Below are 17,860 nucleotides of genomic sequence, written 5' to 3' on the forward strand. Positions count from 1 at the left end.
AAATTTTACCTCCTTCAGGAGGCTTTCCCAGTCCCCCTAGCTATGAGTAACTTCCCCTTTCTGATTACCTTTCAACTACTGTGTGCGTGTTTTGTTTTTTTGGGAGGGCAGGCATGCCTTATTTATTTTTAAAAAATTAAATAGTATTTTATTTTTCTCCATTACATGTCAAGAAAATTTTTATCATTCATTTTTACAAGATTTTGAGTTCTGTATTTTTCTCCCTCTCTGACTCCCCTTCCATCTTCTGAAAATGGTAGGCAGTTTGATATAGTTTGTACATGTGCTATCATGTAAAAATATTTCCATATTAGTCACAGTTGTGAAAGAAGAAACAAATAAAAAGGAAAAAAAGCACTAGAAAGGATAAAGTGAAAAAATATGTTTCTATTTGCATTCAGAGTCCATCAGTTCTTTATCTGGATATGGATAGCATTTTACTTTGTGAGTCCTTTATACTTGTCTTGGACCCTTGTGTTGCTGAGAAGAGTCTAGTCATTCATGGTTGATCATCACACAGTGCTGATATTATGTACAATGTTTTCCTGGTTCTGTTCATTTCACTTTATATCAGTTAGTACAAGCCTTCCAGGTTTTTTCTGAAATCTGCCTGTTCGTTATTTCTTATTGTACAATAGTATTCGATTACATTTGTATGCCATGGTTTGTTTAGTCATTCCCCAGCTGATGGGCACCCCCTCAGTTGCCAATGTTTTGCTACCACAAAAAGGGCTGCTATAAATATTTTTGCACATGCAGGTCCTTCTCCTTTTTTTATGATTTCTTAGGTATACAGACTTACCAGTGGTATTGCTGGATCAACTGCATAGTTTGGTTGCCCTCTGGGCATAGTTCCAAATTGCTCTCCAGAATGGTTAGATCAGTTCACAACTCCAACAACAATGCATTAGTGTCCCAATTTTCCCACATCTTCTCCAGCATTTATCATTTTCCTTTTCTGTTGTATTAGCCAATCTGATAGGTGTGAGGTGGTACCTCAAGTTGTTTTAATTTGCATTTCTCTATTCAAAAGTGATTTAGAGCATTTCTTCACATGCCAATAGCTCTGATTTATTTGAAAATTGTCTGTTCATATCCTTTGATCATTTATCAATTGAGGAATGGCTTGTACTCTTAAAATTTGACTCAGTTTTCTATTTACTTGAGAAATGAGGCCTTCATCAGAGACACTTGCTGTAAAGATTGTTTCACATCTTTCTTCTTTCCTTCTAATCTTGGTTGCAATGGTTTTGTTTGTACAAAAGCTTTTAGACTTAATACGGTCAAAGTTATCTATTTTACATTTTGTAATGCTCTCCATCTCTTTATTTGGTCATGAATTTTCCCCCTCCTCTGTCAGGTAGACTATTCCTTGCTCTTATAATTTGCTTATGCTTTCTGTCTAAATCATGCCATAAAGGACTGTCATATCTAACTTTTCTAATGTTCTCTTTACCTCCTTAGGTTCTTTCTTGTTTATTTTTAGTTGGATTTATTGAGTTCTGAGATGGGACAATTGAGGTCCCTTACTAGCGGAGTCTTTCTATTTCTTCCTGTAATTCACTTAACTTCTCCTTTAAGAATCTGGATGCTATACCACTTAGGGCATATATGTTTAGTATTGATACTGCTTCATTGTCTATGGCACATTTTATCAAGATGTAGTTTCTTTCCTTATCTCTTTTAATGAAGTCTATTTTTTGCTTTTACTTTGCCTGAGATTGGGATTGCTACTTCTGCTTTTTTAATTTCAGCTGAAGCATAATAGATCCTGCTCTAGCCCCTTATCTTTATTCTGTGTGTCTCTCTGCTTCAAGTGGGTTTCTTGTAAACAATATATTGTAGGATTCTGGTTTTTTATTCCACTCTGCTAGCCACTTCCATTTATGGGAGAGTTCATCCCATTCACATAATAGTTATGATTACTACCTGTGTAATTCCCTCCATCCTATTCTTCCTCCTGTCAGTCCTCTCTCTCCTTTTACCCCTTCCCTTCTCACCAGTGTTTTGCTTCTGTCTACCATCTCCCCTGATCTGCCTTCCCTTCTGTCAGTCCCTTCCCCCCTTTACTTGATCTCCTCTCCTCCTACTTCCCTGTCATGTCAGATAGATTTCGATATTCAACTGTGTATATTATTCCCTCTTTGAGTGAATACTGATGAGAGTAAGGTTTAAGTGATGATTGTTACCCACCCTCCCATCTTCCCCTCCACTGTAATAGTTCTTTCAAACCTCTTCATGTGAAATAATTTACCCCAATCTACCTCTTTTCCTTCTTGCATGTGCTCCTCTTCCTCATCCTTTAATTTTTTTTTTTAAAGCAATTGGGGTTAAGTAACTTGCTCAAGGTTACACGGCCAGGTGTTTCTGGGTGTGGTGCTGAGTATCTAAGCCCAGATTTGATCCCCAGGTCATCTTGACACTGGAGCTGGTGCTCTTACTCGCTGTGCTACCTGGCAGCCCCCATCCTTGAATTTTTTATGTCATTTCATCAAATTCACTTTATACCTGTTCTCTCTCTCTGTATATATGTATGTATATATATGTATACATCTCCACACATATGTATATGCATATATGTATATATGTGTATATATATACATACACACATATAGATATCTTCTAGCTGTACTATTAGTGATACAATTTTTAAGAATTACAAGTATCATCTTCATATGTAAGGATGGAAATAGCTCTATTGTATGCTTAATGTTTTCATTCCTCCTTTTTACCTGTTTATGCTTCTCTTGGGTCTTGATATAGGAGGTCAAATTTTTTATTTAGTTCTGGTCTTCTCTTTATGAAAGCCTGAAATACTTTTATTTCATTGAATGTTCATTTCCCCCTTGATGTATTATGCTTAATTTTGCCAGGTAAGACATTCTTGGTTGTAGTCCTAGCTCCTTTGTCTTCCAGAATATCATGTTCTATGACCTCCAACCCTTTGATGTTACAGTTGCCAAGTCCTGTGTAATCCTGATTGTGACGTGATATTTGAATTATTTCTTTTTGATCACTTGTATTTTTTCCTTGACTGAATAGTTCTGAAATTTGGCTATAACGTTCTTTCGGGTTTTTATTTTGGGATATCTTTCCTGAGATGATAGGTGGATTCTTTCAATACCTATTTTGCCTAGGCAAAATAGGTTCCAGGATATCAGGGCAATTTTCCTTGATCATTTCTTTAAAGATGTTATTGAAGTCCTTATGTTGATTATGGCTTTCAGATAGTCCAATGATTCTGATATTGTCTCTCCTGGATCTATTTTCCAGGTCAGTTGTCTTTCCCATGAGGTATTTTATATCTTCTTACATTTTTTTTATTCTTTTGTATTTGTTTGATTCTTGATGTCCCATAGAGTCATTACCTTCCAATTGCCTGATTCGATAAGTTTTGAGATGTTGTTTTCCTCTATTACCTTTTCCATTTTGTTTTCCATTTGGCCAGTTGTACTTTTTGAGTTGTTTTCTTCAGTGGATTTTTGTATTTCCTTTTCCATTTGCCCAATTCTACTAATTTTTAAGTAGTTTTAGAAGCTGTTGACTCTCTTTTTTCATGATTATCTTGCATCACTTTCATTTCTTTTCCAATTTTTGTCTGCCTCTCTTAAATGATTTTTAAGCTCCTTTTTGAGCTCTTCCATGAGTTCTTTCTGGGCTTGAGACTATTTCCTCTTTTTCTTTGGGGTTTTTCCCACAGGTGTTTTGACATTTTTGTCTTCTTCTGAGTTTGTGTCTTGGTCTTCCCTGTCACCATAATAACTCTCTATGGTCAGATTCTTTTTTTTTCTGGGGGGGGGGGGGCAGCGTTTTTCTTTCTTTTAAATTTGAGCTTTGCACCCAGGGTGGAAGGGGCACTGTCTCAAGCTTCTTGTGCCTGTGACTTTAGGCCCTGGCCATTTACCTGGTGTTGTGCTGATGTTGTCCTGAACATCTCTGGGGACCCCTCATGTCTGGTACTGAGCTGAGGGGGTGGTGTGGTGGTGGCTGGCCCTGCTGGAGGCTGTAGGGGTCTGGCAGCTATTCCTGAACCAGGTGTAGCAGCAAGCACCCCAAGCGTCCTCAGGGTTTGCAGCTACCACAGGTTCTTGGATCTGCTTTGTTAAAGGAAAGCAACTCAAAATGGGTTAACAAGCTTACTTTAATCAGTCAGACATATATCGTTTACCTTGTTCAGGAGAAAAGGTCAGCACCCTGAACCTCAAAGTATACAGGCATAATTATCAAGACAGAAACATCAAGTAGACAGATTTCTAAACTGTCCAACCATTACATCCATACCCAGTCAACATCTGGGTTTCCACATTCTGGGTTTTTCAAAGCCGGGGGACTCTCAACAACGGCTTCCCAGAATTCAGATCAAATCACAGAACACTTCTCAAAGTGAGTCCCAAAACAAAGCTACACATCAGGGCTTATATAGCCTTCTCCTGGCTCAGAGAATGTAACAACCTTATTGACTCACTGGCCAATCAAGAAGTATCTACTGAAAAACAAGCCTCCCTCCCCAGGCTTCAGGTGCACTTTAGCCTAGGGGCAGGGAAGATCTTTAAATCTGCATTTCCATTACACCAGGGTCTTAGTGCTGATGTCTGGAATGTGCTGAGGTCAATGGGGGGGGTATTTCTGCATTTCTCTGAGTTGTACTGAAGCATGTGGGGGGGAAGTGTCTGACTACTGGTGGCTGCCTGTTTGCCTGGGACTATGCATGTGGTGGGGGCCTGGGACTGGTGGCTTCCTATTTGCTTAGGCACCTGTAGGATTGGTGTGTACCTGCTTGCCTGGGGCTATGTTGAAGCATGTGGAGATCTGACTAATGGAGGTTGTCTGTTTGACCAGGACTATGCTGATGTATGTGGGGGTTCTCAGAACTGGAGTCTGCCTATTCCCTTTGCTATGCTAAGGCATGTGGAGGTCCTGGTGTTGGCTTTTGCCTGCTTCACTGCACTGGGGCTCAGGATCTCTTGCTGGTTTGCTGCAGTGGGGCTTGCTGCTGACTTGCTGGGATACTTCCTGTCCTGGAATGCACCCCCTTTTTACCTGAGTAAGACATACCTTTTTGCTGATCTGAGTTTCTTGGGCTAAAAGATTACTTCACCCCATCTTTTTGCTGGCACTGCTGTTCCAGGATTTATTCTGGGGTGCTATTTTATGGTTGTTTGGAGGTGAACATGGGAGAATTACAGCATTTTACTGCTTACTCTGCCATCTTGGTTCCTGGAAGTCATCTCTACTGTGTGTTTATCTTGTATAGACTTACTTATTCCTAAAATGTCTCAACCATTAGCATATATTTCGAGACAGAATCCAGTTTTTTTGCTCCTTTGTATTCCTAGTACTTAACACAATACCTGATATAGAGTAAACACTTAATAAATACTTATTGACTGACTACAGAGCTAGTCTCAGAGCTGGGAAGAAATGGGCTCAAGTCCCATGCCTTAAGCATACTGGCTGTACTGGCTATACAAACCTGGGCAAGTCATTTGAACTCTTGGGCAACTCTCAAAGACTCTAAGTTGTAGAGTAGCACAGTTCATGGCACCCAGTAGGTGATTAATAAACATTTATTGATTGATAGCATAGATACTTATCTGTACTGTTAGGGGAAGTTTCCTGAATAGGAATTCCATATATTATTGAAAAAAATCAGGCAGGTCTAGTTAAAAAAACAAAAACAAAAACAAAACAAAACCCAAACAAACAAAACAAAAAAAACCAAACCTCTAGACTATTGCATATAAATGTAATGTATCCAATCAGAATGGTTTAAATTCCAGAGGAATTTGGAAGTTATGATGAATATAGTATGATTACCAAGGAACTCTGAAACCCCTCAATCCCCTAGGTTTCCCCTAGCAACAAAAATGCACAGCCCCTGTAAATCATAACTGATGCCAACGAACAATTTTAGGTACACATCAAACATTCATTAAATCACATATGACAGGGTTATATACCCATTAGAACTTTAGAGGCCATTGAATACAGTAAAAAGCATCACATACAGTTGCAAGTAATAGACCAAGCACAGTTGTTGAGCACAGTTGTTGTTTGGTCATTTTTTTTAGTCATGTCTGACTATTTGTGACCCCATCTGGAATACATTGTTCAGTTTTGATGATTGCAGATTAGAAGGACATTCCTTAGAGCATACTGGAGAAGGAAAATGGTACAGTAAAATACCCCAAATCTATGCCAGTTAAGGATCATTTGAAGTAAATATGGCTATTTAGTTTTGAAAAGAAAAAGGGGGAGGGGCATGATCACGATCTTCAAGAATTTGAATAGATGTCATGTGGAAGGGAAATTAGATTAGTTCTGTTTGGCTTCAGAGAGTAAAACAAGGGACCAACAGGTGGAAGTCTCAAAGAGGCAAATTTAGGCTTGCTCCCAGAACAAACTTTCTAAATATATTCCAGAAGTGGAACCACTTGCCTTAGGAAGTAATGAGTTCTCTTCCCCCAAAGGTCATCAACAAAAGGCTGGATGAACACTTGGAGGTACCTTCTATTTTGGATATGGTTTGACTTGATGGCCTTTGAAGTCTCTTCCAAATCTGAAATCCTATGATTCTGTGACTGCATCCTCCTCTTCCTTCTGTGTTTTTCTTAGTACTTTACATCTCTCCAGATCTATCATATCCAGTTATCCTGACCTGTATCTTCCCACAGGACTCAGATGGTCCTAGAGGAGAAAGTGAGGCTGGTGATTTTGCACAGCCTTGCCTCACTTAAATCCAATTCACTTACAAGTCAAGACATCACCCTCCTGATGTCATTGGTCCTCTTCAAGAATGAAAGACAACCATCTGTGAGTGGTAGTAGCTGGTTCATTGGGGACTTAATTGGGCAATCTCCCTTCCCTTCCTTTTTCCTTTCCCTTCTTTCTTTTTTCCCTTCCTTTCCCTTCCCTTTACTTTTCCCTTCCCTTCTCTCCCCTCCCCTTCCCTTCCTTTCTTCTCTCCTTTCCTCCCTCCTTCCACATGGGGTTTGTTTTGTGAAGCTTAGACTCAGTCAGTCACACTTGAGAACCTAGAGGGCCATGTGGCCTTCATATTCAAAAATATTCTTTTAGTGACCCGGTTGTGGACTCATGACTGTGGATCCCCTAATTACCAATTTTTTTTGTACAAATAAATATCAAACATGTCTCCAGCTGACCTCATTTTCTCTTCCCCCAACACATACTCCCTTTCCTAACTTCGCTATGATTGTCAAGGGTGCCACTGTCTCTTCCCAGTAATTCAGGTTCACAGCCTAATTATTATCCGCAGCTCTTCACCCTCCCTCATTCCCCACATCCAATCAGTAACCAAGTCCTGTCTATTCCACCTTCATAACATCTCTCATATTTAGCCCCTTCTCTTTTCTGACACTACCATTACATTGGTACAGGCCTTCACCACCTCATTCCTAGATTATTTCAACAGCTTTCTGGTTGGTCTCTCTGCCTTTTATCTCTTCCTACTCCAGTCTATCCTCATTCAGTTATCAAACCGATCTTCCTAAAGCCCGGGTCTGACCATACTACTCTCTCCTCCTAGAATAATAAACTGCTGTGGCTCCTTATTACCTCTAGGATCAAATGTAAAACCCTCTACTTGGCTTTTAAAGTCCTTCACAACTTCAGCCCTTTTCTACCTTTCCATTTTTTTTCTATTATTTGCCTCCTTCCATGTACTCTTTGATCTACCTACACTGGACTTCTTGCTGTTCCTCTCACGAGTCACTCCATCTGCCTCCTCCATGCACTTTCACTAGCTCTTCTCTCCTGCCTGTAATTCTCTCCCTCTTCACCTCCACTTCCTGGTTTCCCTGGCTTCCTTCAAGTATCATGTAAAACCTCACCTTCTGTAAGCAACCTTTCCTGCTCTTCCTTAACGTTTGTCCTTTCAACTGAGATTATTTTCAGTTTATCTTGTACATATCTTGTTTGTGCAGAGTTGTTTGCACCTTCTTTTCCATTAGATTGTGAGCTTAAGGACAGAGACTATTTTTGCCTTTCTTTGCATCTCTAGCACTTAGAACAATAGGCGCTGGCACACAGTCAGAACTTAATAAATACTTGTTGACTTGATTTGACCCTATCTGTTGAATTTGCTTCAACAGACCAGGCAGGAACCATACATCAAATAGGAAAGCTTTTAATTAGGACAGAATACAAAAGTAAATGATGAGTAACAATCAAGTAGCATAATACTTCTCTGTGTCCCCCTTTACAAAGGTGGTATAATCTCCCACAAATGCCCATGTCATTGGGAAAGGAAAACATTCTCATATGTCTCAGAACAACTCTCATGACTCCATTTTCCAGCAACCAGCTATGGATCATTAATATTCTTTGCAACTGCCATTTCTCTTTACCACTGAATATGCCATTTGCTAGTCTCTCAAAAACCTATTCCTGTTGTCTATTAAACTTTTATCTGAGGCTAGGGGACTCTTCATAAATGGACAATTATTTCTTTTATGAGAGTGTCCTGCCTAACATGTCTATGAGGCAGCAAACACGATTTTGCCTCTTGTGTTAGGCTGGAGCCAAACACCATACTCGTTCACTATAATAGAGATCCCTCAGGCAAATGTGAAGACTTTTTTTTTCAACTTCATTCTTTATTCCCTCTGATGGTTTCCAGGGTCACCTAATAGTTAGGTTAAGGCAAGTGAATTCCTTTCAACTTCTATCATTCTATTAACAACTAGGGCCAAGGCCACCATATTACCTTGTAGCTTCAAAAGAAGGCACTTAGCTGCCGTAGAGGGCATATAGGGAGAGAGAGGTCAGCAAACTGAAGAAAATATCATGTAAGATCATGCCTTCCAAAGAAATAAAATCATGTATCAAAATTTCAGGATATAGGATACACTCTGGAATTTGCTTAGAGCATTTTAGGCCATTACTGAGCCAGTGTCCATTATATAAAGACTGTACACATGCACAGATTTTTTTTTTCTATCTGCTTACCAATAAGCAAGGACACATAAACAGTGTCCTTGTGAATATTCCATCAAAACTAAAACAAACAGGGGTGGCTAGGTGGTGCAGTGAGTAGAGCACTGGCCGTAGAGTCAGGAGGACCTGAATTCAAATCCAACCTCAGACACTTAACACAGAAACTAGCTGTGTGACCTTGGGCAAGTCACTTAACCCCAACCTGCCCTCCAAAAAAAAAGCAAAAAAAAAACCCTAAGATAAACACCACAGATTCTCATAGACCACCTGCTTCATTATATTTTGACTATGCCCACAAATAAGTAACTATGCGTGGGAGAGGGAGCAGTAAATGAAGTTTTGTAATGAAGAAATCTTTGAAAATCAGAATTTCTGTCCATTGACAATTTATACAGTAGAGCTGTGTCTTTTGTTTTGTTTTGTTCAGTCACCCCACCTCATCCGCAAAGCCAGCAGGCATAGAACACTCTCCTCTTAAACTGGGGGTGGGAGCTGTGGTAGTGGGGGTGGAGTGAGTGTGTTAGGTAGCTCTTAGAGGCTAAGATCCTTTTCTGACAATTGCCATCATTGGATATACTTTTATATATGTCTCCATAAATGTAATTTATATAAATGTAATTAGGGAAGCAGTGGCTGGAGTGCCTTACCTGGAGTCAGGAAAACCTAAGTTCAAATTTGTTCTCAGATACTTCTCAGGTGTGTGATTCTGGATAAGTCATTTAACCTCTGCTTCAGTTTCCCAAGCTGTAATATGGGGATCTTCATAGCACTTACCTCACAGGATTGTTGTGAGAACTGAATGAATTGTAAAGTGCTTAGCACAATACGTAGCACATAGTAGGCATATAATAAATGTTTGTTCCTTTCCCTGTGTCCTTTCAAAGTTTTCATTTTAAGGCTGCTAGAAGTTTAGCTCAGTGACTAGTTAAAAGTACATAATTAACTAGTGTGGAAACCAGGAGTGTACTTTTTGAAACTTTTCAAAGAAAGGTTGGAATAACCATCCTGTTGGAATCAGACTGTAAGGACAAGTAAATTTTCAGTATTAGGGCTGCATCTGAGGATTTTGCTTTTTAGAAGTCTTTAAATTGGTGAAGAACAGCAGCTGAAAGTTGCTAATAGTGAAATGCCAAGATGACTTTTGTTTGGATTTGTGTTCAGTTCATTTATATAAGTCTGTACAAATAAACATTACCATACAACTTTAATTTTAAAAACTCAAAGCAGTAGATACTTACAGTTGTTCTGGTACTGAAGATAGCATAGTTTCTGGCATTTGTTGTATACCTATGGGGAAAAAAGGACCAAATGTTAACAATAACATTAATTTTCCCACACAAAGTCAATATCTGACCTGGTGGATAAATACTACAGAGCTGCCTGAGATTCAAAGGGTTAAATACCTTTCCTACAGATTAGAGGTAGTATTTGAACTTCTGAAGTCCAGCAGTCTTTGCACTACACCTCTTCATACAAAATAACAACAGTGAAAGCAATGTTAGCCTACTTATTAAGGTAAACTTTCACTCTAGACCTAGTGAAACAGTATGTGTGAGCATAATTTTCCTCTTATTTTGGAGGCTTATAAATTCAAGTATAACAGATGAGGTTATGGGTGGCAGAGCAATTACGAATTGCTAGAATGCAGTTGGTTTTGGAATTTCTGGCAAAGAGTTCCAGTCAAGCCAATTCAATTAAATTCAATAAACATTTATTGGGGGTAGCCAGGTGGTGTGGTGGATAGAGTACTGGGTTTACAGATGAAGAAACTGAAGCAAACAGGGTTAAGTGTCTTGCCCAGGCCTGAAGTCAGGAAGACTCATCTTTCCAAGTTCAAATCTGGCCTCAGACACGTAGTACCTGTGTGACCCTGGGAAAATCACTTAACCCTGTTTGCCTCAGTTTCCTCATCAGTAAAAATGAACTGGAGAAGGAAATGGCAAACTACTCCAGCATCTCTGTCAAGAAAACCTCACATGGGATCACGAAGAGTTGGACACAACTGAAAAACGACTCACTACCACCACCACCACCATCATTTCTTAATTACATGCCAGGCATTGTGCTAATATATGATGGCAAGGAGTTCTAGAAGAAACAAAGATTCAACAAAATGAAAGAGAAGCACCAGCATGTTCTACTATCAAGCTCAGAATATTAGCAAGAGATAGACTAAAACCTGAGGGTAATCTACAGACTGAAAACTTCCTGCTTGTGTGGACAGGGCATGAAGTCTAACATGAGCTGCAGATCTAGGATATGCCAGAGGATGAGCTCAGGTCAGTACAGGCTTTGGTCAGGTCTGGACCAGGAAACAAGTCTCAAGTCAGCACAAGCTATGGGTTGCGTCTACATCAGAAGATGGCTATTTCTTTTTTTCATAACCAGCATTTAGCCAGGCATATAGTAAGCACTTAGCAAATGCTTAATTTACTGTTGTTGATTGACTTACTGATTGTTTGGCAGGGCCTGATCTCGGGCAGTTTTCCAGCCAAGGACTACAACACGAGAGATAGTATTAGGATTCAACTACCTAACGGAGCACTATAGCAATGAAGTAACACCTGGACTTTAGTGGGAGTAGAAGGAAGTCCCAGCACAGCATCAGTCCATAAGATGAAAATAACACTGCAATCATTACAAGCAGAACCTCAGAAACAACAAGGACAAGAGTGAACAGGAAGAAACGAATTAAGAGGCACAATGTGGAGTTAGAGCCCTAATAGAAAGAATAAAAAAAACCTGAAGCAAAAAGTGGGAAATCTTACCCAAGTAGGCAACACACTGAAAAACAGCAGGACAAAAAGAACTCAAGCTTTCAGTTATACAACTATTAGGGGTAGGCCTGACACCAACAGGGGAAAGGAAAGGGGACAGACGTTTATACAGCGTCTACAAGGTGCCAGGCACTAAGTGCTTTACAAATATTATCTCATTTGATCCTCACGACAATCCTGTGAAGTAAGCACAATTATTATCTCCATTTTATGGTTGAGGAAACTGAAGTAGACAGACGGATTAAGTGATTTGCCAAGGGTCACACAGCTAGTAAATGTCTGAGATCGGATTTGAATTCAGGTCTTCCTGAACTCAAGGCCCACCATTCTATACATTTCACCACTTAGCTGACTCAGCTACAAAGCACCCTGTTCAGGTTCAAATGTAGGATAAAAATGAGATATTTGTAAATCACTGATAAGCTAAGAAAAAAAAAGTTTCCTTTGCCCTAATAAAGTAAGGATGTGCAATAAGGACGCAGAGGCACTTAGCTTCTATACACATGGTCCCCCTCTTCTCCATCAGCAGGGCAGAGTATGATGACTTGTATGGTCTTCAGAGATCTACTAATCCATACAGGCCCTGAACATGTGTGTGTGTGTGGGGGAATGTTTTATTTCCTTAGGTGACCAGGAAGTTGTATCAAGGGAGGCAAGGGACAATCAAGTTCCAAGGACAGCTTTGTAACTTCTAAGAAAAAGTAATCCTTGTGGCATTCCTGTTGTGGAGAACCCTGGCAGATATCATAAGAATAAAAAGTATTAGAAGGCAATGTATTGAAAAAAAATAAATCCATGAGTTATTTACTATAAAAAATGAATTTGAAAACAAGATAAGGAAACAATTCAAGAAATATTGAACTCCTAGAAAAACTATGGTTATGACCAACTAAACAGAAAAAAAAACCCTCTGGATATTATATTTCAAAATATCATAAATGAAAACTGCCTGGAAGTATTAGAACAAGTGAGCAAAATGAAAACATAAAGAATCAGGAGGTTGCCTCCTGAAAGAAGACTCAATATGATAATACAAATGAATATCAGCCAAAATCCAGAATTTCCAGGTCAAAGAAAAAAATGTAAGCAGCCAGGAAGAAAATGATTGACAAGGAGAAAACTGCAACCAGAATCACACAAGATTTTGCAGGAATATTATCATATACAAAAGCAAAAGAAAAGGCTCTCAAATAAGAATTACTTATCTTGAAAAGTTAAACTTAATCCTATAAGCAAAAAATACACGTTTAGGGTGGCTAGGTGGCACAGTGAAAAGAGCACTGGCCCTGTAGTCAGGAAGACCTGAGTTCAAATTTGACCTCAGACACTGAATACTTACTAGCTGTATGACCTTGGGCAAGTCACTTAACCCCAATTGTCCTGCTTTCCCCCCCTCCAAAAAAGCAAAAAAATATATGTCTTTACTAGAATAAATGATTTCTAAGCATTCCTTCTAAGAAAATCACAGCTGGGAATAATCTTTGAATTACCAACAGCAGAGATGAGAGAAACTTGGAAGAATAAATACATTTGGACTTTTTAAAGGTCCTAAATGATGCGGAAGTGTTTATATCCTATTCAAGGGAGAAGGGATCACTGACATTTCAGAATCTCACAGCCTCCAAGAGTCAAAGAAATCAAAGAAAAATAAATCTGAGGCATGAACATAGTTTTGTTCTGTTTTGTTGTTGTTGCTATTGTTTAGAGGGTAAAAAAAAAAGGAAAGACAAAAGGAATAAACTAATAAACAAATGAAGAATAAGAGGAAGGAACTAGGAATATGAAGACTGGATAGGCGAAGCAAGGCATTCATGAACCTTATTATCCTCTGAACCAAGCATTGCAAGGTTGAATAAATACAATATTTATATTATTTATAAAAATATTTATATTAAATTAAACAGGTAAATAAATGGGGACAGAGTGAGAAAAAGACAGAATTTGAGAAAGAATTGATGCTTGGGTAATGATTAGTCACAAACAAAACAAATTTCAATTGTGGGATGTATATTAGAGAATAAGAGGGGGAAAGGGGTAAAAATCTTTATCTGGGCTAATGAAAGAAAGGGTAGAGGAGTAGGGTCTGATAACTCCAATTACAGATTACTGCTGATGTCATTCCTTTCCCCTTTTTTTTTCCATTGGAAAGAGGGAGGTAGAGGCCAAAAACAGAATATTTTTTTTAAAATAGGATTAAGGGGAAAATAATCAGCGATATTAATTGTGAAAGTCAACAATATGCTCTCACCCATAAAACATAGAAGAGTGACAGAAAGAATTAGAAAACAGAGGATTCTGATAAGATGGCAGAGTAGGTCAGAAAATTCCAAGCTCTCAGTATTTCCCCCCACAAAAGAGTTAAAATAGTGCCTTAGGGCAAAGAAAATGTGGGTGGAGATAAATAAGAATAGGGACACAACCTGGGTCTTAATGGGATAATTTGAGAAGATCTGAAGAAAAATCCCAGGACAGGGTTTGGTCCCTATGAAGGATAGACACTTCCAGGCTAAGTTTCTTTTTAACAACAAGCCACAAGCCCTGGGGTCTGTTGGTTTGAGAGGCTGCCTTGACCCCAGCCACAGGATAGTGAGGGGAGTTGGGTGTTTGAGTCCCAGAAAACTGAGGGAACCTCTGCTGACCAGGAACGCCAGACCCAGCTGTGCTGCAAAGAGTGGTGGGGGCGAGAAGGAACCAGCACATGCCTGGTGAGTATAGAAACAGTGGTACAGAAAATCCCTTGCTGTGGGCACTTACAGGAGGTGGGAGGTTTGGCTTCAGTTCCAGGTGCAAGGGAAGAACTAAAGATCTGGGGTACGAGGCACCATTTCCCATACCCCAGGACTAGAGGTGATTACAAAAATTAAGCTATTACCACAAAAAATGTACAGGCAAAGGAAGAAGAATCCAACCATAGAAAGCTATTATGGGAATAGAGATGACCAGGGTTCATCTTCAGAGGAGGATATTGAAGTAAATAAACCCCCAAAGAGGTCAAATGGTCACCTGCACAAAAAGAATTCACAGAAGATCTTTTAAAAGATGTTAAAAATCAAATGACAGAGATGGAGGAAAAACAAAACAAAAATAATAAGAATAATCCAAGAAAAACAAAAAGGGTATGAAAGGAAAGTCAAACAAGTAGAAAAAGAGATCCAGAATCTCAAGAAAATGACACCTTGAAAATTAGAATTGGGCAAAGGCAAGCCAGTGAAATTATAAGAGATCAAGAAATAATTAAACAAAATATGAATAATGAAAAAATGGAAGAGAAAGTGAAACATGAGAAAAACACCAGATTTGAAGAATAGATCAAGAATAGAAAAGATAAAAATAATTGGATTTAATATTATGATCAAAAAAAGAATCTTGATATAATAATACAAGAAATTATTAAAGAAAATTGTCCTGAAACATTAGAACAAGGGGGAAAGTAGAAATAGAAAAAAAATCCATTGATCATCACTTAAAAGAGATCCTATGAGGAAAACTTATAGGGATATCATGGTCAAATTCAGAAACCCCCAGTTCAAGGAAAAAATATTAAAAGCATCAAGATTAAAACAATTTAAATTTGATGGTGCCACAATTAGAATTGCCCAAGACCTAGAAGCAGAGGTATTAAAGGACCACAGGTCTTGGAACATATCGAAGAACAAAAGAACTGGGGATCCAGCCAAAAATATAATACCCTGCAAAGTTAAGTATTATTCTGAATGGAAAAAAATGGACATTTGATAAAACTCTCAGACTTTCAAGACTTTGTTTAAAAAAATCCTGAACTTAATAGAAGATTCAACATATAAGAACCAAGAGAAATATAAAGCACATAACAAAGACTGATCATAAGGAATCCATAAGGACAGACTGTATACTTTTTATACATGTAAGCTGTATGTCTAAGATTTTTATTAATAATTGGGTAGCTTATAAGAAAGATTGGGGTAAACTTGAGTATGATATGAATTTAAAGAGTAAAACCATTTAGGAACTGCTAAAAAGAGTATTATTTTATATAAATGAGGTGCAAGAGGAAGAACTGATATAGAAGAATTAGATGGGGGAAGAGGGCTGGTAGTTCTGGTAACCTACTTGCATTGGGAATGGGTTTAAGATGGAACAATTTATATATATTTAGAAGAGTATAAAAGTCTTCTAAATTCAGAAGAAATAAAATGGTAGGGGCATAGGGAAGGGGGAAAGGATAAGGGAGGGATCTTTAGAGAAGAGAATGAGGGAATAGGTAAAATGGGGTTATAGAAGGGTGTTTTAGATTTTTGGGAATGGTAGGATGGGGAGGGATCCTTGGAGGATAGGGGAGAGATCCTTGGAGTGGGGTAGGCAAGTAATAGGGGGGCAAGGTAGTGAGTAGAAGTAAAGGGAGTAGAATATGTTTGGGAAAGTATATGTCTATATATGTATTGTGTATATATATATATATATTTATATGTATATATTTATAGATATAGAGAAATATATCTAAACTTAATTGTACCCTTCTGGGGGGTGGGGAGAAGGAGAAAAAAGAACCAAGTAAAAAAGTGCACGGCAGAGAAAAAAAGAACACTCACAAGGAAGCAAAGAAAAGATGGTCAATTCTTAAAACAATGTATATTATTTATCATACAGGCTTTCTTGAAGTGAAAATTTATTGTTACCTATTTTGAATCCTCTCTTATGCTCTGCTATGCACATGACATGCTTTTTTCCTTTCTTTTGTGAGATCTTTTTTTGGGAGGGAATCTTTTTCAAGAAGCAATCAGTGGAGGGATGGACAGGTAGCACAGCGAGTAAGAGCACCGGCTCCAGTGTCGGGATGACCTTGGAATCAAATCCAGGCTCAGACACTTAGCACCATACCCAGAAATAACTGGCCATGTAACCTTGACAAGTTACTTAACGCTGATCGCTTAAAAAAAAAAGAAGCAATCAGTGGATTCTTTCAATTTCTATTTTACCCTCTGGTTCTAGAATATCAGGGCAGTTTTTCTTTATAATTTCCTGAAAGAAGATATCTAAGTTCTTTTTTGGACCATGGCTTTCAGGGAGTCCAATAATTTTAAAATTATCTCTCCTGGATCTATTTTCGAGGTCAGTGGTTTTCCCAATGAGATATTTCACATTGTCTTCTATTGTTTCATTCTTTTGGATCTGTTTCATAATATCTTGATTTCTTATAAAGTCATTAAGTTCTATTTGCTCCATTCTAATTTTGAAGGAATTATTTTATTCAGTGAGCTTTTGAACTTCCTTTTCCATCTGGTCCAGTCAGCTTTTTAAGGCATTCTTCTCCTTATTGGCTTTTTGAACCTCTTTTGCCATTTGAGTTAGTCTATATTTAAGGTGTTACTTTCTTCAGTATTTTTTAGGTCTCTTTTGGCTAACTGTTGACTCGTTTTTCATGATTTTCTTGTATCACTCTCATTTTATCTTCCCAATTTTTCTTCTACTTCTCTTACTTGATTTTCAAATCCTTTTTGAGCTCCTCCATGGCCTGTGACTAATTCATATATTTTCTGGAGGCTTTTGATGCAGGAGTTTTGACTTTGTTGCCTTCTTCTGATTCTGTTTTGATTTTCTTTGTCACCAGAGAATGATTCTATTGTTTAATGATTTCTTTTCCTCTGTTTGCTCATTTTCCCAGCCAATTGTTTGACCCTTGAGCTCTTTGCCACAGAAGAACTCTGCCTCCAGAGTGGAGAGTGCTATGTCCTAAATTTCTGGGGTTTTGAGCAGCTGTTGTCAGAGCTACTTCTAGGCACCTGCCTCATAACTGTGAGGAGGACTCTCTCTCCACAGCCACCACAAGCTCTGCCATGCCAGCATTCCTCCTCACCCCATGAGCACCACCCAAGACTGCAACCCAAATCCAAGCAGGGCAAAGCAAAAGAATCCTGTCTTAGTGCCAGCAAAGGTATTCCTCTGATCAGCCACTTGGTCCCCCCACCATGTGTGGTCTGGAGCTCCAGAAGCAGCCGCTGCTGCTACTATCACTACTGTTGCTGCTACCACAGCTACTACCACCTCCACTGCCCTGGAGGCAGGGGCCAGACCACTTCTTCTCTTACCTGGGTCCAACAGAGTTTCCCCACTGACTTTTTACTTTCTTTTTGATTTTGTGGGTTAAGAAG

The 17,860-nt window shown here is 38.7% G+C and overlaps 1 protein-coding gene across 1 annotated transcript in view; it reads right to left on the reverse strand.

Annotated features, from left to right (window-relative positions):
- The window catches only part of CATSPERE (catsper channel auxiliary subunit epsilon), a 199,715-nt gene that overhangs the window by 164,247 nt on the left and 17,608 nt on the right, over nt 1–17,860 (reverse strand). The window contains exon 2 of the mRNA XM_069069156.1: nt 10,194–10,242. Within this exon, the coding sequence (XP_068925257.1) occupies nt 10,194–10,242 (49 nt within the window). The remainder of the gene's footprint in view (nt 1–10,193; nt 10,243–17,860) is intronic.

This window comes from Petaurus breviceps, unplaced genomic scaffold, assembly GCF_028583685.1.
Source record: "Petaurus breviceps papuanus isolate PSGF00001 unplaced genomic scaffold, PetGlider_PUasm1.0 90778, whole genome shotgun sequence".
Lineage (NCBI taxonomy): Eukaryota > Metazoa > Chordata > Mammalia > Diprotodontia > Petauridae > Petaurus > Petaurus breviceps.